This window comes from Orbicella franksi, chromosome 10 (assembly GCF_964199315.1).
Source record: "Orbicella franksi chromosome 10, jaOrbFran1.1, whole genome shotgun sequence".
Taxonomy (NCBI): Eukaryota; Metazoa; Cnidaria; class Anthozoa; order Scleractinia; family Merulinidae; genus Orbicella; species Orbicella franksi.
The window spans coordinates 29,979,956-30,004,067 of NC_138154.1; the positions used below are offsets into that span (position 1 = coordinate 29,979,956).

Below are 24,112 nucleotides of genomic sequence, written 5' to 3' on the forward strand. Positions count from 1 at the left end.
AGTCCTAAAACGTGCCAGGGAACTGAGGTGCTACCATTACGCACTATAATAAGATGCCCTTAAAGCGCTTTTCACTACAGAATACCTCATCGCCGATCTTTGTATTCTTGACGCCTTTGAGATCGAGAAGCTGTAAAACCTGTTAAAGGGAAGAAAGTGTATTTGTTGAAAATGAAAAATTGCCAATAATGTACTATTTGGCACAGTGCCATAATCAGCGTATAACAAAGACTGCTTGTGTACCATCATTCAGGACTGAACAGCGTCCTAACTAAGTGCTCACATGCACATTAAACACCGTCAAAAGCTTTATCTATATTGTTACCTCCTGAATTCGTCTCCTCTTTTCTTCATTTGAAATCGTGGACGGGAGCCTGAGATTTGCTTGATAAATTAACACTTCATTTACCGTTAGCGATCTGTGCATCACATCTTCCTGGAGAGTAAATTGACCAGTTTGGTGACCAAAAGGCAATAAAGTGAGCTTATAGACCGCATTGCTTCTGGTTATTGTGTGTCGTGCCCGAAATCTGGGTCAGGGATCGATTAGACAAACGTGATACAGACTTCAATACACTGTACGTTCTTGTGGTGTATTTCACTCAAAACCCCAAATTGAGTCGGTGATATTGTGGCGAATTCTGTTTAAAGCTCTTCCTCAGTCTTATACCAAACTGCAAATTTATTTTAAAAAGTAATTTGCCCACTTGGTAGGAAATAAACGTTCTCTTGCTGCCCATATCTAACGACCCAAGAAGACTAAGTGAATGCGATCATCGCTTTATGTTTTTTGAACCAAATGACAACTTATTTTATTTGTTTTTATTATCATTATTAGAAAGAAGAATGGAACTTTGCTCCTCCCACCGCAGCTCAATTCAAGCAATAAGCAGATCGCGTGTCACAAAAAACAACCACCATTTCACTTACATTTTCTCCGAATAACTCACTTCCACAATCTTCTTGCAACAGTAACTTTATAGCTATACTAGGGCAGTTAAAATAGCAGTCATAGAACAAAGCACAAACCTGTGGGACAAATCCAGTAATGTTTCTATAAACACCCAAGTCGTTGACTTCTTTGTCGTTAATGTAAAGACGACCACCACGTTTCTGAGAACAAGGAAATAGCATTACTTCTCCTACATACATACATAAATACATTACTTTATTTACCTTCGGATTTCAGAGTAGCTTATGCAGCTAATATCTCCGAGCATTTAACCATCAGATGAGAGATAGACCACCACACCGGGAACTATGTCTCCTACTCTTTTCGATCAGTGCGTGGGTTCAGGACGTCTCCCAGAATTAATTATGAAGAGTTGTGAGACGGGGCCTACGGTTTATCGTCCTTATCCGAGAAGACTAGAAAGTCTAACAATTTACAGATGTCATTACAAAGGCAGCACTTTCTCCTCAATGTAAATGGCCCGAACTCAACAGCTGGCAAAATAAATTGTTTGAAAATGCAGTCCAAAGAATTCAAATCATAAGCTCTATTATCATTCGATGCATTTTTGTCGTCATTGTCATTCGCCGAGAGCCCACCACGTGACCTGGACATAACTGCCTACAAATAATGATCTGGTCATGCGTAGTACGGTCTAAATGTGTTTTGCTGTAAATCATTATTATTTTTTTATTTCTGTTTATTTGCCTTTTTACCCAATATAGTAATTATTTATATATGTTTCAATGTATGGCGAGGTGACCTCCAGAAACCATCAGGCTTTTAGTTGAGGCCACCTCGTACGTAAAAATACGGTTACATAGATAGTGCTACAAGGTGCGGCTTTGCCAGTTAAGTAATTATTTTATTAAAAACTCTAGCAGTTTTTTCTTAAAATTGGGAAAACTTGACAAAGAAGTGCTTGTAACAGGAAGGGAATTCCAGATATTTGGACCTCGGTAAAGAATTGTGAATTTTTTTTCCGATTAGTCCGGCAGTGATGCACGCGATAATTATTGGCTGTTCTGGTGCTATAGCCATGAATTTGACTGTTTGTAAAAAACAAGTTGAAAAACAAGGGAGGCAACAGGTTGTTATGATAACAGTACATAAATTTAGCTATTTGAAACGTGTTTATTTGATAAATACCTAAAATTCTTAATTTGGAGAATAAAGGAGCAGAATGTGCTCTATAATCTGAATTCAGTGGCGGATCTAGGGGAGGGGCCCGGGGGATCCGCCCCCCCCCCCCTCCCCCCTTCCCTTATTTTGGGTAAAAGAAGAAGAAATAACAGAAGGAAGAAAAGCCGGCAGGGCAAGTAAAACAAAACCGGGGGCCCCTCTTAGCTCAATGTATGGATCCGCCACTGGTAATAGCTCGCACAGCCCGTTTTTGCAAACAATCATATTCTGCTTCCGCGCAGATCAATGCAAGGTTTTGATCTGCTCGCCATTGACAAATCCTGATATTTTGGTTCTATTACTGGAGGGTTTCCGGGCGAGGGGAGAGAAAGTAACAGAAAAGATTGGTATGGGAAGGAGTCTTGTGTTTCAAAACTGGGTTTCCGTTTGAAAAATTTCAAGTTTAAATAAGAATACCTCATGGCGACTGGTCTTCGACACAAAATCAATATAATAAAGAAAACGAACAACACCATACAACCATCGTCGATCTTACCCCATAATATGCCTTTCCACACAGCGTGTTAAGTAGGGTCGTTTTCCCGGATCCCGAGGGACCCATGACAGCGGTTACTTCCCCAGGAAGCAACTGACCCGTGACGCCTTGAAGAACATCCTTCTTTGTCTGTTGAATATAATTACACATAAGGCCACTAGAGGATAGGTCCGTATTAGTGTGCGAACAACTTGTAAAGTTGTAACCTAAAGGCTAAAAAAAAAAGATAGGGACTTTAAGCAATGACGACGGCGACGCCGGGGACCACGTCCAGTAAAATTTAGTTTTATATTTTATCTTCGAATTTCGCAGTTGTATAGATTTGTTCGGTGCACTTATCTGTCTCAGAACTTACTCAAGCTAAATGTGTAATGCCAGCGTTGAATTCCAAATTAAAATACGACAAATTAACCGCTGCCGTTTGCATTCTCCAAAATACGTAGATCTAGAACTTGATCGTTTCACGTTCTTGTTTTGCAGGGGACGGCTAAGAAATGTACCAAGAATTATAACGCACGTGCACAGCCATTGTTCTACTCATTAAATCTTTTGCTTGGTGGCGTTCTCGTTGCCATTGCCGTCGTGGTTTGCTTAAGGTCCCTATCGTAGTGTGTACTACGACTTGTTGGGCCGATTTACCCAAATTTGATCAAAAAAAGTGCACGTAAATAAAACTCAGATAAATACTGATCATTCTGTTGAAAACCAAAAGATTTACAAATCTGTCCGATTTTCATGCAAGCAAATACATCTAATCGACAATTGTCGCGTGTAACTTGGCTTGCTCGAATGAGCGAGTTAGTACAGCACACAAATCGTAGTGCGTAAATTAGACGTAACACACCGCTACAACGTAAAATCTAAATATTATGTCAGCACTTTTCAAGACCCAAAACAATTAACGTAAATAAGATATCTCCCTTGATAGCAAAGATCCGGAGTAAACATTCATGTAGGGACCCTAACTTCCAATGTCCTAGGGACCTTAACTTCCTAGGACTTGGGGACCATCACTTCCAAGGACCTAGGGACCCTAACTTCCTGGGACCTCGGACCCTAACGTCTTAGGACCAAGCGACCCTCACTTCTTACGATCTGGGGACCCTAACGTCCTAGGACTTAGAGACCCTTGCATTCTTGGAACTAGGGACCTTAGCTTCCCCACTGCTGCCAGCAGAATTTTACCTTCTTGAGAACGAGGCTGAGATTTTCAAAGCGGATGGTAATGGTTTGCTTCTTAGGCGACGCTCCTTCTCGATATTTTTCCACCATAGTTAAAAACGAAGCCATGCGCTTTAATTTGTCTTGAATTTTGAATTTTGGTTTCTTAATCTCATGACATCGCTGTACCACATGACGTTGAAACAGAAGCGTGAGTCGTTCCTCGTGGTTAAAACAGTACATAAGCAACAACATCAGCCCCAGAATTACTAAGATTAACACGATGCCAGCCACGGCACTCTCTGGAGCTGAAGAACCCTTCTTGCATATAGAAAGAAACTGAAAAATAACAGCGGTACATTGCATATTAATACATGAAATTATGTCATTGAACTAACGTGAGTTCCACATTGAGGAAATATTGGTCGAGTTCTTGGTGCAAGTTTATGGACCGAACAACAGGCGAGGTCCAAAAGATTGCGAAAAAAGAACGCGACTTATATTCGCAAAAACGGACCACTAGCTCAATAAAGTATTTATTATATATAAGAGCTCTAATAAAACTCTGCTCATAGATTAATACGTACTTTCGATCCATTCGCGCGCTAAAATTAAGGATTTATCTTCGTTTTTGGGTCGCTCTAAAGAAGTTGATCAAACTGCAATTTACTGCCAAATAGGAACGTAAAGAGTTTCCACTCAACAATGTTTCGGGGAATGTTCATCATAATTTTAGCAACTAAAACGCATATGGCACCAAAATTTAGTATTAATGCAATGCTGGTGCTTTATCGCTATTTATACACCACTGAACAAATGCTTCTGGTCATAATAGTAGAACAGTGATTGCTGATGATCACCAACGGTTTGTGCAACCACTAAACTTCTACAGCTTCGACGACTCAAACTCTTCAGGCTAGTATTTTAAGAGTCTCAAATGACCAGTCTCTTCAGAGACAAGTAGACCAGTAGCTAACCTCTATTTAGCGAGAAAATTGTGTCATTTTTTTCGCAGTTCAATCAGACATCTTCCCGTTTTAACACCACACGCCTTTACGCTAGAGGTGATAAATCCGTATACAATGGAATTCCGAGTTTTCGAATCAACTAGGGGAATGTTAATTGGTCAGACAAAATAGGTGGTTGGAAAACTCGAGCGTAAAGTCCGTAGGACGGAGAACTATTGGGATTAGAATATTGGGAAAGGAACGTCAAGTAAGCGAAATGCTAGTTCCTGATCGAAAATCTGGCCCTAAGACGTCAATGTTTTTGTCTGTTGGACACAACATGACAGCATACTAAAAAACCGTAACAGAAATTTGTTAACTTTTTGGTATTTTTTGAGCTTTGCCATTTGCACATTCTGTGGGGGTAAAAGAATGTACTTTTTTGATCGCAGTATCCAAAACAAACATGGCGTCATGTGTCGTGGTTTTCCACTAGACAATAAAATTCTTTAAAGAGTTCGAAATGGTAAGCTATAAGCATCAAGAAGACTCGCCCGATGGTACTGTAAAGAAGAGATAATGGCTTAGAAGCAATGATATCTTCCTTCGAGTTGCAAGAAAGTCTGAATCAAAGATCTTCCTGAATACAAGAAAACCAAATCTGCGCTACGGAACACTGCGGGCAAGTATAAAATGGACTTTGTCGTCTACGGTATGGAAATATCGCTAGCTCAACCAAATGTATCGCTTATTGAATTGGCGTTCTCTTCTAGAGGAATTGTTTCGGTTTTTTACGTAAATTTCTACGTTCTCAACAATGGACAACAAAACGCATTTGGATAGCAATACAAGATTGCTTTTGGAGAACGCTTATTGATATATACAAGTCACTATTTTTCATGAACACGATCTTTATGTCGTTCACCTATTTATTATTAAGTAGCGTTATAGTTATTAACCTTACTGCTGCCGTTCAGCGAAGCTTGTTGACTTTACACTTTCCGTTCGGAACCGCTCGTTTACAAACGGAGCCAAAATTGTCTCAAACGACCCAAAAAACCGAGGATTCCAAAATCGGGATTCCACTGTGAATGTCTTGACCTACTTTATTCAAGAGAGAGGTTGATCTAGTACAAATTAAATACGGAGTACAAATTAAATACGGCCATTGTATCCATCATTGGCCAATCATGTGTCAGTTTTTCTCAAGACATAAGTAATCATTAAGTAGACCGAGCACAAAATGAGGTACCAAAGAGAATCGTTTACCGGGCAATTTTGCGGCTCTACAGTTCCATTCCGACAGAAATGTCCTCCAGGGCACGTCTTCTTGATGGTGACCTTCTCGCAATAACTTCCTCTTGGACAGGAGACTGGTTCCTTGGCTCCAGGACATATGAACTTTGCAGGCGAATGGGATGTATCAAACAGAGGGATGGACTGGGAAGGACTGCAGCATTTTCCACTATCACGACATAATTCTGGTGAGTTTTTCTATAAGATATAGTCAAAGTTCAAAACAATGTTTTAAAACTGCATTAGTGATTTGGAAAGCTGACATATAGAAAGTTAGCTACTACATAGACACACTCGCGACCTACAATTTCACAACGGACAAACGCTCGCACCACCAGCATTCCACATACACTAGGGTACTTGATTTACCTTCATCAAGTTAAGACACAGCCTGGTTAATACATAACCTGGTCTTTCACCTGCTGCTACCAAACCACAAAGGCTTCCCTAGAAAAAAAATTCCATTTCCTAGCGCGTTGCTGCGGCGGTCATGATGTACATTTCAGGTGCCAAGTTTAAAGAACACTAATATTAAAGAACTGGAATAACTCTAGAGATATTTTTGATTGAATGTTGTACTGTTTTAGTGGGGCCACTTATTTTTTACTTCATAGGCATTTTAAGGGAATACAACAAGGATTGGTCAAATGACTTACTGTGGAGTCGACCAGTTTATCCTTGACACAGTATGCTCCCAACGGACATGGTATAATACAGGTTCGGTCCTGGCCACAGTAAAACCCTGCAAACAGCGTGAAAGTTAACATTTCTTCAACATGTCCAGACTTTTTCTCCTTCCACAAAATATTACACAGGGAAAACAAGACAGAAATTCCATACGATTAGCGTCTTCCCAAGAACACAACACAATGGTCCTGTACAAGGCTTAACCGGAGTCGCTCAATCCCCACTCCTGTGCACTATCTATAAGGTCACCGCCCCTCCCACAATCTCATCGAATTCTCACTCACAATATTGGAACAAAAGCCGAAGAGTAGCCTTACCATCTGGACACGGCTCAACTTGTTTTGTCTCACTGTTGAGGTAAAATCCCGCTTCACAAGCCGTTGAATTCTCCGGTTTCATACAGAATGGTTTTACGCGAACACCAGACTGGGGTTTGAGAGGACGTATAGTAGCCGATGAGTTACACGGTTTAGTGAGTGGAGGTGGGCAGCAGGAGGGAAGGAACTTTGTAGGACAACAAGACGACGGGGGTTTGGTGAAAACATCTGCAAACCAAAGCGATGGATAACTTAATAACTGTTACATCTATGTCTCCTTTTAAGGCAGTTCTGCCGCATAAAACGGCGCCATACTGTAAACGCGGAAGCCATCTTTAGGTCTCCCGCATGCCAAATGACCTGCTCAATTGGGATAAGCTAAAAACTAAACTTAGCACTGAGGAAGGGTTACACCCGAAACGTCTGCTATAAAATTTGAATATATTTTGGCACTGAATTATTACTATTTATAACTTTTAAGCTAATGCATACAGCATGATGGCACCTATGCCGTTCGCCATCATCACTTCTCGGTTTTCTCGCTCGTGGAAGACAAGTACAACTATGTGAGGTAATACAGAGAGCCGTCCAGAGGTAAAATGCAAACTAAGGGTAAATTGTAATCGTGATAAATTAACTGTTATATGGTCACTAGCTATTGAAATGTGGATGGCGTGGAGTATTCGCCATCTCAGCGAGTGATTTCAGATCAAGCGAGAAAGCAAGAAGAAATAACGAGCTTTTTATTGAGAATTACGCGATCCAGTGAAGGTGATGGCTAGCGAACTACTGCTCTGGATGTTACATTTTTTTAACGGATAGCGGCTAGATTAAGTGTACTTCAGTATACACCCTGGTGGAATTAGAATTTAGAACTGTTCGTTTTCAAGGAGGAACGAAAACTGATTTACTCGTAGGAAAATAACCTGGAGCAAGGCGAGAACCGAGAACAAATTCAACCCACTTATGACCAGGCCTACCGTCCACACTAATCTGGAGAAATTTCCAAACGGAGCTTTTCGAAAACGCCCTTTAAACCGGAGAGATTCAAGAACACCGGCCTTGTGTTTTAGTGTGGTTGGAAAACATTTCGAGAAATGTGCTTTTTTTGAAAACGATGACGTCACGATAATCACGTGATTTCCCTGCCTGAGTCTTCCTCAAACACAACTGAATCATCAGACCCTCATTTGGCGTATGCTTAAGAGTGCACTCAAGCTTTTACTGCCGGTGACAATCTCGCTCCCAGAGTCTTCGTTTCCCTTGACCAGCGGTCGGAAAACGAGAGCTCTGGGAGCAACCATTTCAGGCGTACGTCATAGATGCAGATTGTGCAGTGAAACCGGACGGGCAAAATTCGGTTATTTGAAAATGGTTGCTCCCAGAGCTCTCGTTTTCCGACCGCTGGTCAAGGGGCACGAAGACTCTGGGAACGAAATTGCGCCGGTGATTGCTGCGCTTTCAAATTTCGGCGTAGTGTGGACGCAGATCAGTAATATTTTATCTGTTTCCTAGTGTGGACGGAAAAAACATTTGATGCGTGCTCAGAGTGAAAACGTCGTTTTCAAATTTCTTCGGTGTAGTGTGGACGGAAAACATTTGATGTTTACCGTTTTCAAATTTCTCGTATTTTTATTTGGAATTGAACGCTGGCATTACTTATTTAGTTCGAGCAAGTTCTGAGACCGATCGATAGACGCACTGAATTGATCTAGACAATAGGTCTTTTGCAACAGTTGGTCGCACGACCGATATTTCTAAACTTTTGGCTACAGCTAAATGAAGTTCAGAACTGGAAAGAGCATGTTTTAATTAGCCAGAAAACCAATTTCCAGACCTATGCCACGTAAGGTGTGAGGTTTAGTGACGAGTACAGTCGAACCTCCACCAAGGGTCACTTCTCTACAGCGGCCACATTTTTGTCCCGGTTCATACATTCACTCTTATTTTAACCTGTCCACGACGGGAACGGCCACTAAAGCACGTCTCAACTGCCAAAATAACCTCTCTACATCGGCCGTTTAATCAAAGACTGATGAACGACGAAACATGATCCATACCACACGCGCTGGCCTCTGTTTCCTGTATTTGGTTTCTGTTTTATCGATGAATATTGATTTTGTTAAATCCCCGAAAAAATCCAAGTGCCATATTGCACCCCCACCTCCCCGTAACGGCCACCTCACAACAGCCACTTTCATCTGTCCCCAAGGTGGCCGTTGTGGAAAGGTTCGACTCTATTGCAAAAATAAGAAGGCTTTGTATGGAAGCGAGGAAGCCTTGCCCTTAAGAAACCTTTTCCGTTTATTTATCACTGCAAAAAGAAGCTGCCAGTATATAACTACTGAAGATAGAAAGTGGGGTAAAATAAGAGAATGAATAGAAAATTTTAGACTTTTAATCAAAAGGAAAATATTTTTTGGCAATTTGAAGACTTCCAAAATGACAAGGATCTGTATAGAAATCGACTGGAGCGTGACTGGAGGGCAAGCTTATTTGCTGTTCTTTCCATTTCTGATAACAATATGCATTAAGCACATCAAGTGACTATCTGTTGCCAAAGGCCTATTGCGACCTATTGCCGGCGAAATTCGAATTAAGCAATAGAGCTTTTTTTCCGGGTTTGCATAACTTTCGGGTATTCTCCCAGTCCCCGAGTGACCAATAAGAGAGCGCGTAGTAGCTCAGTTCTTTTAAAAGGCTAAATATTATGGGCGCGATGCATTGAACCAAAATTCCCGGGCTGAGGTTCGAAAATTTATTGGGGGTAAATGGATCGCGACGGGTCCTGAAGGTCTCGTTCCATTCCACTCGCAAAAAGAGTTTCGCGCTCATTTAAAATGGCAGATTTGGATCTCTGCTGCTCGTGTTAGAGTTAGATGGCGACTTCGACTTTATCAATGATATTATACGAGCAGTTTCATGCGTAGAAATTTAACCCTTGTAACGAGTTATTTGAGTAGACCGTTCCCAGATATTTGCCGGTTGAATTCAAAGATCTTCAAACACCACTTTTCGAATAACGAAAAGATCATGCGAAATTCTCTCGGGAAATAGACCGTTTTTAACAGCTAAAACATACACCGCGTAACAGAGCTATATACGTAACTGTTGTTACTGTTCATGGATGTACGAACAACACCGATAAATCCGTTGTTAACAATCCACAAAGGCTGCAATGATAAGTGTTTTCCTCCATGTTAAACATGGAAAGTACCGAACAGCGAGGTACTGGGATTGAGAATGAATCGGAATGGTCAAATGGAACGGTCCATTGCGATCGTACCGGTCCAACCGAGAAAAGTGGTCCACCTCGAAAGGTGGACCGGCTTTTTCGAAACTTTTCTGGTTGGACCGAGCCGATCCATTCAGTTTTAGACCGAAATTTCCTGAAATTTTGGTTGAACAGATCACACCCTATAAATTCATTTTTCACTAAGCGTTGTCCTCGGCGTTAATAACTACTTAATAATGGAGAGTGAGGTCGCTATGGGAAAATCTCAAACTAAGGCCTTGCCGTATTGACCGAGCGATAGCGAGGTCAATACGGTAGGCCGAGGTTTGAGATTTTCCAGTAACGACCGAACGGTCGAGGTTATTAAGTTGTTCATTATATGGTTCATGAGAGGATACCTAAACTTCGAGCCAGGATCCGAGCCAGGATCCAATCCAGGATCCGAGCCAGAATTCGAGCAAGGATTCGAGCCAGGATTCGAGCCAGGATTCGAGCCAGGATTCGAGCCAGGATTCGAGCCAGGATTCGAGCCAGGATTCGAGCCGGGAATTGAGCTAAGATCCGAGCAGGATTAGTTAGGATGAGCCTCTTCTACGACATGTCACGTGACCTAGTTTCCTTGTTTGGGTTACCCCTTTTGTCTCGTCACAAGTCATGCAGAGTAACGCGTAGGAAGTGTTATATTCTGTTGTGCTGTTTGTGCAAGTGTTTTGCCACATACATTACACACGTACTGAAATCTGAAAATTTGAACATTTAAACTTATATTCCAGAAAGTTTGATGGCTAGTGCAGGGCTCAAAGAAACACCCGTCCTCTCATCTGGGACAAGTACATTTTACTTTCGGGCAAGTAGCTTTGCCCCACGGACAAGAGACGGCCGGCAAACCATCCACCGACCAAATTTTTGATAACGATTTGTAAACAAGGAGTAAGTTTTAGGTATAATCAAGTGTTTGGACGAAGCTTGCCAAAAATAACAAATTATAGCGTTTGTTTGTTGATTGCGTTACGTGCAGTGGTTACCTAGCACGTGATCAAAATCTGCCCCTATGATGAATTAGTTACCTTCCACAATATATCGTATCTGTAGTATCGTCCAAACGCACCAAGTGCGTGTTCTTTTCCCGTAAACAGCCACAGAAAAGGGGCTGGATTGTTCAGTTCCTGACAAGTGTTCTGATTGACCAAAATTATGTCGCCGTAGTTGTGATCTTAATCACATTTAAATCAAGCACGGAAACAGATATCTTCGTTTCTCTACAAGACATCGTATCAGTAAGACTTAGGAACATTTAAGTCGCCAATTATTTCTACCTGCATGACATTTTAATTTCCTTTCTTTCCGTGTCAGGAAATAAAATTTAGTTCCGAGAAGTTATTCTTGATGAACATGTTTACCTTGTGAATTACAAGCATTTCAGTACCCTGATAACATTCATACTCACTATGTCAATAAATCACTCTGAAACGGAAAACAGTACCATTTCTTTGCTGAACTAAACAAAACTAACTGCTTCCATCGGCTCAAAATATCGCTTTGGTGGACAAATCGCGTGGTGTGGCGGTGTCTCTACTTCGAAAATATATTTCTTTTTCACCATCACTATCAAGTCCAGTTCGCAGTTTTGTTGTGTAAGATAATACCGAGAAACGAGAGTTTCACTGAAATGTTGCAAATGACACATTTTGTTGCGATGCACTGAGTTTTGGTTGAAGTTTTGCCGCCGTATTTACATTAACAATTACGAACTTTACTCTGATTGGATATCACAAATCACTATGTAAATAGATCACCCCTGAAGTGAAAACAATACCGTTTCGTTTCTGAGGAAACGAAACAAAAACGACTTCTATATAAATTGTATTAAGGAAAAATCTCTAAAGCTTTAGCTATTCAGAATTAAATTTACTTTCTCTTTCTGTTTATAATCGGCATTCATCATTTCAATGCGCTTGAATTTTCAGAGCCGGGCTCTTCCAAATTTGCATCATCCGTAATCGGCCCGTGGGCATTACGGCTGCATAATGACCGCTCAGATCTCACTCTTAGCCAATCAGAACGCGCGTTATATCGGCCACAAGCCAAAGCCATATAATGGGGACTTTAAGCAAATCGCTACGGCTGGCGCTGACACGACTGCCGGAAGTAAACTTTCCCCAGAATGAGACACTGCGCGTGTACGTCGGTTGCATCCAGCCGTAGCGTGAAACCTGACTACGTGAGTCGGGATGTTTTGCCGTAGTGGAAACAACGTCGGGTTTATTTCGCTTCTCTGGCCCTTTTCAAAGGACATCGGCATTTTAAGAATTCATTGGATACTATATCCTTTAAACTCAATTTAAGTCAAAGATTGTGTCAAGGTTGCCTCTCATACGCTTGTAAATCCGTATCCTGTATTTGCGATAAGTTGTGGCAAAGGTGTTGGAATGGCGAAGTGAGTCAAGTGAAATATTCGTGTTGAGCACCAGGTTGTTTTTTCTTCGGTTAAGTTTGCTTTTAGGGTTTAGTCAAGATGTTTTGTATCCGGATAACTATACGATGCTATTTTTGAGTATTGATATTTGTGTTCTTCTCTCGATATTCTTTGAGATATTTGTCTCTGAAATTATATATTTCATCCATCAAATTGTTATAGTACAAAGTGTATGGCATTCGCTTTCGCTCAGAAATAATCTGCATGTTCCTCCTAGGAAGGCGAATAACGGCCGTCGTCCTTTGAGCGAAGCCATTTGCCTTTAAGAAACTAAATAAAAGAGATTTTAGACTCCTTAGCCGATGTTTGTTTCATCTTTGCATTTCGCTTTGCTTGCTAAACTTAAAATTTGGCAAACCACCAAGACGTACTTTCCCCAGACCTTTTCAGTCACGGCAGCCGAAGTAGCACCAGCCGAAGCGATTTGCTTAAACTCCCTAATAATAATAAATAACGCTCCCTGAGCGCACTGTTAAGACTGCGTCCGATCATATCAGAGCTATTGTTTTGGAATTTACAAGCAAAGGGATAATGTATGCCCCCCCCCCCCCCCTAAAAAACTTTAAAAAGCAAGGTGAAAGACAGCGTAGAACGGAAGGTGAACAAAATTAAAGGAAGGGCTTGTTTATTTTAATTAGGAGCTTCACGATTCCCGATGGTCGTAGTTTAGACGCATGAAATAGCACAAACAGCTCGTTCACAAAATCATAAACATTTTCCTTAATATTATAAATCGAAGGTAGAAACAACTCGAACATAAAAGACTTCATGCTACCCAGCTGGAGCATTTTCCATAGTTTGGGCATACGAGTTACGTATATATAATACATTCGATATGTTGCTTTGACTACCCATTTGAATGTTTGTGTTTGAAAATGCCAAAACATTTGTCTTCGGATAAAAAACAGCTTGCACTGAAATAAAAGAGCTACTTTTAAATTTCAGCAATTATTGCTTCTTAGATAGTCAAACGATTTGTTTTTTGTTTTTTTTGTTTTTTTCATTCAACGAGCCATGCATGCATCTGGGCATGTTTTCGGGACATGAATTAATGGGGAGAAGATTAGGAAATGTCACAAGAGTTAGCTGAAAAATATCGTTGCGTGACTCGCTAAACAAATGTATTATGATGGTTCGTCTAATTAGGACGCAGCTGATGGATTCGATTTCAGAATGTCACGGAAAAATGTCGTTTAGCTTCGAGCTATCGAATGAGTTTTAATTTCCTGCATTTTAATCAACAAATAAAGAAGCCTAAGCCGTGTATTACACTGTGATAAAACACAACGGGCATTTGAGAACACGAGGGAAATGTAGAAAACATGAGCCGCAGGCGAGTGTTTTGTTTACTACAGTTCTGTGGTATTAAGGGTTCACGGACTGAGCAGACTAAAATAATTTATGCAAGAGAGGAAGACAACCATCCAGCACACTAACATTACAAATTCGATGATAATAATACATGATATCTCACCTCACATTAACGACAAATGTTATAGGAAATAAACTGAGCGCATGGTAAAACCTACCTCCGCATTTCTCACCACTGCCAACTCCCAAGCGAACGAGAATGAAGCATGCTGTAAACATGATCGCTTGGCGGAGTTTTTGTTCATTCACCATCTTGTCCTGTGGTCCGAAAGACCGACGGCGCTTTCTCAAGAAATCCGTTCAGAATTATCAATTATTGTTCTACTAATAACTGTAGCACTTACACTAGTTATGTAACTGCCGTTAGTCGAATAATCGCTCTGTAAAGCGTTTCAGTACAACAGCTGCTCCAGACAGGATGTCGCGCTTCGTAATTCCGAGAAATGCAAGACCACGCTCTCAGGGTCATTGCAACTGGCCAATAAGACGCCGAGTTAACTTCCGGGAATTGTCTGGGCTCGATTACCAGCCGCTGTTCGGGAAAGGAGCCCGCGCTCCTCCCCCAAACTCACGGCGGGAGGAACGTAGACTGGACTCGAGAAAGCAGCGGAAATTGAGCCTAGGAATTGTCCAGTTTTCCTTCTTTCTTGTTTTTCTTTTTATGGTCTCCGCTGGAAACCTTTTGCTGTCGTTTGCGTTGGAGCGTAGCTGATTCTTTTACTGCTTGAACGTGTGACAACGGGGTTTTGTCTACGGGCGTGAGAGGACTATTAAACTGTCTAGAAACTTTTGTTTAGTTCAGTGGAGGCGGCGTGGCCTGGGCGCTGGATTTGTAATCCGGAGGTCCCGGGTTCAAATCCTCCTCCCTGCCACTATAGATGGATTTGTTTGGTGGTCCCAGATTCAATTCCTCCACGCTTTGTAAATAACCAACTGGTCAGCCTCCTGTCAGTTGGGATTTTTAACAAGTTTCTGATGAATTTACAATATTCGTTTGCCTATTTCAGTGTCCAAAATTAGTACAGTAGTGCTAAACACTTTGACACTTTAATAAAGGGATTTTTTTGTTTGATCTACGTAAACAGACTAAACAGGCAATATTCAACGCGATTACCACACTTATTTATCCAAGCGAACACTGAAGTATATTTAAAGTACATCATTGTAAATACTGTTTAAACAAACTATTTTACAAATGAAAACTCCATGTGCTATTTGCACCCTTCCGATATAATATCCCTTGCAGACAACTAGCATGTTATCTATTTTAATTTTTTTTTTTTTTTTTTTTTTTTTCTACGTTTCAGCTTTCAACCGCGAGGAAAAAGTCACATTTTCCGCATGAGAAGAAATATCAGAGTACCCAGCTTGCACAGTCGCTCTGATGGAAAACGACAGGCGCCTTCCTCTTTCCCGACTTATTTTGAAGCGACTCTGCTTGCATGGTAGAATATTTTGCGGAGCGGATCCCACGGGTACTCCTGCTGCGTGCAGGCTACAAAACAAGCTCGGTAGCCGGTTTCTTTCAGTATTTTACCCTATGGGGTTTCCTGCGTGTGTTTCGTAGTTCTGCACTGTTTCTACATGAGCAATAATCTTATATCAATATTTTCCATAGCGAGGTACTAAGCAGATTGAGTCATATGCAAACAGGCCGCGCATCTGTCTTCGTGGCAAGTCATTTTGTTCAAAAAATAACAAAAGTTGATTTACGTACGTAAATGATAGCCGAAGAACTATTACGCTCCTTCTTTAGTCAAAGCAAAACTGAAATGATGACTAAGTATCTTCTTTCTTACACTAAATGTGCATCATCGCAGACTCGGAGAAATACTCATATATCGATTTGATTCGTTTAATCACAACTCTAAACCTAATAGGTATGTCCAAAGTGTGACGTTAATTAAGAACTCCTGACGGCAGGTTATAATGGGCAAAGACATGTTGACTATAGTCTACCAGCGGGTTGGTCTCCGTTTTTGTCTCTGAAATCTTCCCCGCGATTGTAAAAGTCATAATTATGGACAGAACTTCGTTTCTTTTGTTTCACGCTCGTGAATTAGCGATCGCGTTGCATGCTAAGAAAAGAAAGAGACCGCTCGCAGTCTATTTTGACTAGATATAAAGTGAGCATATTGTATATTTATAATACTCAAAGCGGGCAGAATTTAGTCTGCCCGATTTTATAACTTGCGGTCAAATCTTCCGAATGCGTAATTTATGAGATGATGATGCACGATTCCGACATTAAAATGCAAATGCCTTACATTTCCTGATGCTTTACACCGCGGGGTCCACTCTGAACCGAAGGAATTTGAAAACGCAACTTTATTTTAGTCCTCTACACTAATCCGTCACGAAAACGGAGCTTTTCGAAAACGCTCTTCAAACAGGAAACATTTGAAAACGCCGGCTTTTCGTTTCCGTGTGGACGGAAAACACTTTGCAAACGGAGCTTTTCGAAAACCTCACGATGGTCATTCCCTGACCGAGTTTCCCTCAAACACAAATCCAAAATGACTGGTGATTGTGGCGTTTTTAATTAAATTCCTCCGGCGTAGTGTGGTCGGAAAACTTTTGATGCATTTTCAGAGTGAAACCTTCGTTTTCAGATTCCTGAGGCGTAGTGTGGTCGGGGCCTTAGAATATAGAAGTCGATAACAGTCCTGTCATTTGAAAAGAGAAAGAGAACCAAACGCAAATCACAGAAAGAAATTCCCCATTGGCCCAGCACGCTCAATAAACAGGACACAGTATTGATCTGTACAACGTTGCCAACCTCGCTCCCAGCCTCTCTCTCTCTCTCTCTCCTCAGTCTCCCTTGACGTCAAGCGATGTACCGATCCTTCACGCCGGTTCTCAATGGAACAAAAGGTTGTTCCTAGACGCGTAACCCTGCCTCAAAAAGAAGATGACGAACATGTTGAACTCCCACGTGTTTATCGTAATCTTAAGAATTTTTAGAACTTGTATTGAGCGTTACATTTGCTAGCATTTTTTTTTTTTTTAATGTTTTATCACTAAGTTTTTCTTTATTGTACGTTCACTATAGTTTTTATTCGCATTTGTAACTGACGAAGGTCACTGAAGTGATCGAAACTTCTTAGGTTTAATCTCTTATCGTTTTGATATTATGCCTGACTACGACAACAGCATTTTCAATCACAAATTACAACGGCTGGCTTTGTTTGGTCGAATTTGGAATATGATATTGGCATAGGTAGCCGGTATGAAAGCGAGTGACCACTACGAGTGATATTTGAAAAATTCGTTCAAAATTGCACTTGCCTTTCACAAGAAATGTTAAACATTGATTGCTTTCACACCATCACTCATTTATTGTATAATCTAGCATTGCAATACCGCAAAGTTAAAAGTTGACGATAAATTGGACTCCTCTTAGCCAATCGGAATGAAGTTATTTCTTCGATCATATCATTAATAAGTCATATTTCTCGGTACTTCTCTTAGTGTACTTGTGAATGCTTTTTTCGCTTTTTGTCTTCCTTTGCTTTTGCGCATTTGCTCGTTAAGCTTAGCTTAACTCTTTCTTATCCTAAACCATGATCATTTTGTGTTCCGATGACAACATTTTTTTCTTGTTGTCTTGGGTATGTTTCAGGTAGTCCTTTACCAGGCGTTATTAGCTTCCCTGGGCTTCCTTTCCCTATCGATTGATATTTTGTAGGTGTATTTAAAATTGCAAAAATAAAACAAACAGTGTAAATAACAAGATCGAGAAAAAGAAAAGGGAAAAGGGAGGTAAAATTCAAGTTCATCAAGCGTCAAAGGCGTGAGCTCGGTCATTCTAAGACGGTTCGAACATGCTAAAGGGGTCCGTTATGCTAAGGAAGTTCGATCATGCTTAAGGGCTTCGGTCATCCTAAGGGGGTTTGGTCATGATCGCGGACACGCATCAATTTAACTGCGAGTAATAACGTGTGACACGGAAGATGAAAAGTAGTTAGGTTTTAGTTATAACTTGCTAGTAGTGATCTCTTGTATGTCTCAGTTTAATAACAACTATAAACAGTGAGCAAAGCACCTTATCATCACTAGCACCACGCTAGAGACTAACAGTATGCCGCGAAAACTATTGAGATTGGAAATAGTGACAGAAGCTAAGCTTGGTGCTAATATCAAAACGTCACTTCGATAAATGGTGGCATGGGACATTGTTTATACGCCTAATGAGTGTTGGTTTAGTTAGTCAGGGAGTATTTACTTGTAACATACGCGGATATTGTCGTATTTCTCACGCGTACCCACTGTCAAAGAGATGTGTCGATGACCTACAGTTCCCTCAGTAAGCATGATTGTTCACTGTAATTGAGCTGCCGTGAAATATTTTCCTTCACTGACCCTTTTAGTTCAAAATTCAACCAAAAAGTTTCAACATTAACTGAAAGTATTCCGTCAGAATGTACTTATCTCTCCATGCCAAGGAGCACATAAGGATTTTAGATTCCCTTTCCACCCACCTCGATTTGCCACTAGAGCCCTGACCGTCGCTCATGACTGCTACCCAACTGCGCGCTTTCACGTCAAAATGTAGTTGCTGTAATCAGATAAGTATCGATCACACCATACCGTAAATCCTAGAATTAGCACCTCCCCTCAAATAAGCGCCCCTTCGAATAAGCGCCCCTCCTATCGGCCAAAATTTTAAGTAAGTGTCTCCCTTCGAATAAGCGCCCCTCCCCTCTCCTCCCCTGTTTTATGGAAGAGTACTGAGACAACAAGGGATGTATAGTTTTGTTCGTTTTCGACTCATTTCACTGCACATTGACCGCCCCAAGGGATGGTAGTGAAGATCTTCTCATTTAAGGCCTAAATCCCAACCAACCTTTTGCAGCAGGCCTAGACCGGCTAAAGGGATTATATTATGTAGCCCTTTAAGAAAGACAGGATCTTTCTGAAAAACGTCCGAGGGACTGACACATACATATATAACCAAAAAACGATCATCTGAACACGATTTGGGAAAAATTGAATAAGCCCCCTCCTCGATTAAGCGCGTCCCTCGAATAAGCGCCCCCCGTAATGTCCTAAATTTGAGATGACGAGGTTTCACGGTACTTGTTTCAAATATTCAAGATATCTTTTTTTAGCTTAGATCACTGTCAAGAAATTAAAAGATATAAGAAAAATAATGAGAATGAACAGAGCTAAAAAATCTCTTTTTTTCAATCAAGCCTTTCAGAATTAGTTCACGGCAGTGTGCTTTGTTACAAAAAAGCGTAATTTTTACATAAGGGCTTTTTCGTCGCTTTCAATTTCCTTGAAAATAAAAACAAACAAACAACAAAAGTAAATTTTGAAATATAATTTTGAAATTTTCAAATAGCTTAGGTCTAATTTTTTTTTGGTAAATCTACGCTATTCGCACAAATTATCGCGCTGGAACTTACTACAAATTAAGTAAAAAGCGCAGGAACCTGTTCTTTTGCGTTGCATTCCTGATTCCTGGTTGTTCGGATAGAGAATGAATCAAAAGCGTATCGATTTCATCAGGCTAAGGGCTAAATTTCAAAATTGTGGTATCGAGATCGCGCGGTGTTACTTGAAGCAATGGCACCATAATAGTGTTCAACTAAAGGTTTATTTATTATGATGATGCAAAAAGTATAATTTAAATTGTTTTTGCGATTTACGTGAGATCAGACATACAATTTTACGGTTTATTGTTTCCATGGAAATATCGATTGCCTTAAGAAATGCAGTATACCAAACTTCAATCCATTTCCAATCACTGGTGTAATTTTGGTATCGATCCGATTTAGGGAAGAATGTTAAAAAGCTGATTGAAAATGCGTGGTGTGGTCCAGAAAAAACTGTATCGAGACAACTTAACTAAGCGTCCGTTATAGTCATAGTACAGTATTTAATTTTTAATTAGCTTTCGTTTTTGGAAGGAACTCTAGTTGGAGACATCGCCTGAGATACGTAACGGCATGATAGGATTTTCTTTTTCTCGTCGGTGTATCTCCAAAACCTTTAGTGTTAAGTGAAACTATCATTTTCACAGCTGCTGTTTTAGTCTAATTCGTGTTTTCACGCGTAAATTTACTTCAGCTGTGTTTCAGCAGTGTCCGAAATTTATGTCGGCAATTTGTCCAAAATGAGATAAGAAGTGTCCGAAAATGCTGCACGTGTGATGCACTTGGAACAAAACCTAATTTGGAAAAAAAAAATGAGAAAAAAGTGCTCATTACATAATCCTAGAGGTGTCTGACCTATCTTTCTGTCATTCTCTATCTTTAAGTTATGCTTCTGTGGGATGTTGTAAAGATATTGCAGCAACTGCTTTTTGTTTTTTGTTTTTTTTCTTTGTTTTGTTTTGTTTTTGTTTTTGTTTTTTTCGTTTCTCATCAATAACCCCACAGACTTCTAACAAAAGAAGGGCGCCTGTGCTTAAACGATTTGGGTTAAGCAATTTGTCCTATCTTTCAAGATCAAAATGTTTTTGGAAACGTCAAAAAATGACCGTGCGACTTAGTCACCGTTTTGCGACATAAAATAACAGGTGTACGACTGTTGCTTAATAAAGTGATGAGCGCGTGTAAACAGCTGCAAGTTTCAATCAGCACTTCTATCGCGCGCAATCTTGCTGTTTAAATGCTGCATTTATATGAAGAAAAATAAAATAAAAATGCTAGTTGATGGAAACAATTGAATTATTTGCCCTCAAAATCGTAAAATCTCATGCAAGTTTCCCTTACCATAGCCTTTCTCTGTACCATTATATGTGACTATGTACAATGTGGTAAGTCTAAGACATTTCAAAAATTTAAAGAACAATATAGTTGAACCCAATTGTTAGATGTGACGGGCTTTGCTCTTTACAAGCTGGGAACCCATTTTCTACTAATGGCGAGAAGAGAAAGCGAAAAAACTCAGCTGGCTTAACATCAATACCATTCCACATCGGCCTTCCAGAGTTTCCATTTGTTGCAACATATAAATTAAACCTTCGAAGCCTCCTTCAAACAAAAGAAAAGCACCAAAAGGGGAAATAAGTGCTCCTGCACAATCCTAGAGGTGTCTGACTTAATTTCTGTCATTCTGTATATTTACTTGCGTTTCTGTGGAATGCAATAGGGACATTGCAAGTCGCGAGTTCGTTCAATTGTTTACTGATTAGTTTTTTTTTTGTTCGCTTCTGATCAATAACCCCAAAGAAGAGACTTCTAACAAAAGAACTGCATTTGTGCTCCGAAGATTTAGGTTGTGCGATTTTTTCCCCTTTCCCATGATCAAAATGTTTTAAAAAAGTAAAAAAAAAAAATTACAATCGTGCGACTCAGGGACCGTTGTGCGACTTTAAATAACAGGAATGCGACTAAAACCTCAAAATTGTTTAATGGATTGATGAGCGCGTGTAAACAGGTGCAAGTTTCAATCAGCAATTTAAGCCACGCTCGATCTTGCTGTTTAAACACTACCTTTAAAATGTAAATACTTATTAGAAAACGTTATTTGAAGAAGATTTAGTTAGACAAAAGTCACAAAAATCCTAAAATCTTGATCAAATACAGAGAAATGTTTCAGCTCTCTCCATTTTCATCACTCTTTACATCTCTCCATCCTTTGAAATGAAAATCTCGAAAACCCGTTTTTGTGTGTTAAAAATAAACTAACTTTGAATTAATTAGGCTAAAATTTTCAAACTTTTCTTGCAGTAGTAGGAGTCGAGTTAGAAGATTCAGGTACTTCGATGTCACCACATCCGCCATTTTGGAAAGTTGCTGCTTTACCGCTCTTAATGTTGTAGAATACATTTTTCAAGAGAAAACACAAATGGATTCTAATAATAATAATAACAAAAATGAACAAGTGCGCTTTTTTATCATAAAAATTAAAACTAACCTTAATAGTCGCATTTTTACGATGGTTGCTAAAAATTACAAAACATGTTACAATAGATAGAAAAAAATTCAATAAAACCAGGAGCCATAATCGGGGACGGCGACCGTAAGCGCGCGCCATTTCTAGTATTGGGGTTGTCCCCATGATATGGGACAATAATTCTATTTTTAGAACAAATTGCGCCATCGCCTGAGGCACACGCGCGTACATGCTGCGAGGATTTTTGCGGATGTCGCGCGGGGGAAATGGCGTCCGAAATTCCCGAAATTTTGTCATGTTTTTGGCCCACAACTCAACGCGTTTAGGTCTGTTGGAATTTTGCTCAAGTATTTTCGTCGTAAGCTGCTCCAGTTTGAGTGAAGTAAGGCAGTATCGAATTTAGGTATGTTCCGCTTTAAGCTTAGATATGGTATCGCTGACCAAGTTGTGTTCCGACGGATGCTTCTTTGACATGAGCTGTACATTACTCCACTCTAAGTTTCACATATGTTGAAGATTAACAGCTCTTCGAAACCACAGCAAAAAACTAGTTGTATGTTTGGATATAGCAGCGTTTCAGGACTTCAAAGTTTCCCTCCTCTTGCCACAGGCTTGCGAGGATTTCGCCAGAGTCTATCTCGACCGAAAAGTAAAACAAAAAAAGTAATTGCAAGTTTGAGTTTCGCCTGAATTGTAAGCAACGCTTCATGTTTTATCAAGGCCCAATAAGCGACAATAAAGTTTATGTCTGTAGATGCTGCTCAGTTTTGTTTGTGTAAAAATAATTGTCTGTTGTCGATGAATAAGAGCGCCCGCCGATGCGTGTTTTGTACAGTCAGTAAAACATGACAAATTGGACTTCCCACTTTTGTGAAAACGTACATCGAACTCATATAATATCTCTAGTTTTTAAATATGTTTAAGGTTGATAAATGTTTGAGAACATATTAAAAGCTTAGCTGAAAATATGTGAACACAGCAGAAATAATCAGCAAAATTACGACGACGCTTTCTTTAATCAACTCGAATAACGATTTTGATTTTTTTTGGTTGAGTTATCAATTTTCCTTGTTTCTTTTATTTTCGCCGCGTAAAATTTCACTATGTCAAAGAAACACACATGATATTAGTGGCCTTTTGGCGTTCGTGAAAACTGTTGCAGCGTCTCGGCACAAAAGACCACGAAATAAATCTATGTCAAGGTTTGTTGACAATTGAAAACAACGACTCGGACTTGAAAGAGCGCGCGCTGCACTATGCAAATGAGCTACTGAATGTACGCGTCAGACTTTCCTTTCAAAAACTTTTGCAAACTCGCCAAACAAACAGAAACCATAAGAAACTATCAAAAACAGGGTTTGGTTATGATTAAGCATTTTTTGGGAAACTCACAAATAAACTCGATACCAGAGTAAAGAGTTTTCTTACATAACTTTTCTTCACAGAACAAACGAAAACCTGACGCGTACAACTAGCGCGAGCAGATATTATTCATTCACAGCGCGAAAAAAAAAAAACTCACCTTTTCCATTAGCTCAGAGCATAAAACTACATTTAAGAGTCCTGGTTCTTATTCCCTGCCTTATTCCCTGCCATCGCTGTGAAAAAATCTGCAAGAGAATCTCGCAGCTCTCACCATTTGATCACTCAACGTGACAACATCCGCGCGAGAGCCCCCGACACGTGCGCGGATCCGCGCGGATATATGACGTCAGGATGGCGCAATTTGTTCTAAAAATAGAAAAATTGTCCCATATCATAGGTGCGCGGGATCCCAAGACTTACGGTCTCCGTCCCCGATTATGGCTCCTGATAAAACTGAGCATTGTTTCAAGAAAATAGCGAGGAAATCACAACGGTAAGCCAAAACAAGCTATACATATTTCCTAAGTATCTTTTTCTCAGCTCGTGAGCGGGCGGAATTCAACAAATCCTGCAATCTGATTGGTTCCTGGAGCGGGCGGAATTTTCGCATCCGGACCGCAACAGCGGGCGGAATCCGTCGTATCGATCTATTTTTGCGCACGAATTAGCGGTAATCGTCAATCTCTCGCCCTTTTAACACTTCCGTCGACGATTAATCAAGGCAGGTTTATCTCTGTTCACTTTTAAATAGCAAGGAAAGTCATTGTAACTAAATTCGA

At 40.3% G+C, this 24,112-nt stretch overlaps 1 protein-coding gene across 1 annotated transcript in view; it reads right to left on the reverse strand.

Annotated features, from left to right (window-relative positions):
• Positions 1-15,184, reverse strand: part of LOC145500938 (uncharacterized) — a 28,247-nt gene extending 13,063 nt beyond the window's left edge. The window contains exons 1-9 of the mRNA XM_081480496.1: positions 14,279-15,184; positions 7,039-7,266; positions 6,691-6,776; positions 6,008-6,232; positions 3,816-4,130; positions 2,631-2,759; positions 1,030-1,113; positions 326-436; positions 86-139 (exon numbers count right to left, since the gene is read on the reverse strand). Coding sequence (XP_081336622.1) covers positions 86-139; positions 326-436; positions 1,030-1,113; positions 2,631-2,759; positions 3,816-4,130; positions 6,008-6,232; positions 6,691-6,776; positions 7,039-7,266; positions 14,279-14,372 — 1,326 coding nt within the window. The 5' untranslated portion in view covers positions 14,373-15,184. The remainder of the gene's footprint in view (positions 1-85; positions 140-325; positions 437-1,029; positions 1,114-2,630; positions 2,760-3,815; positions 4,131-6,007; positions 6,233-6,690; positions 6,777-7,038; positions 7,267-14,278) is intronic.
• Positions 15,185-24,112: the final 8,928 nt, after the last annotated feature.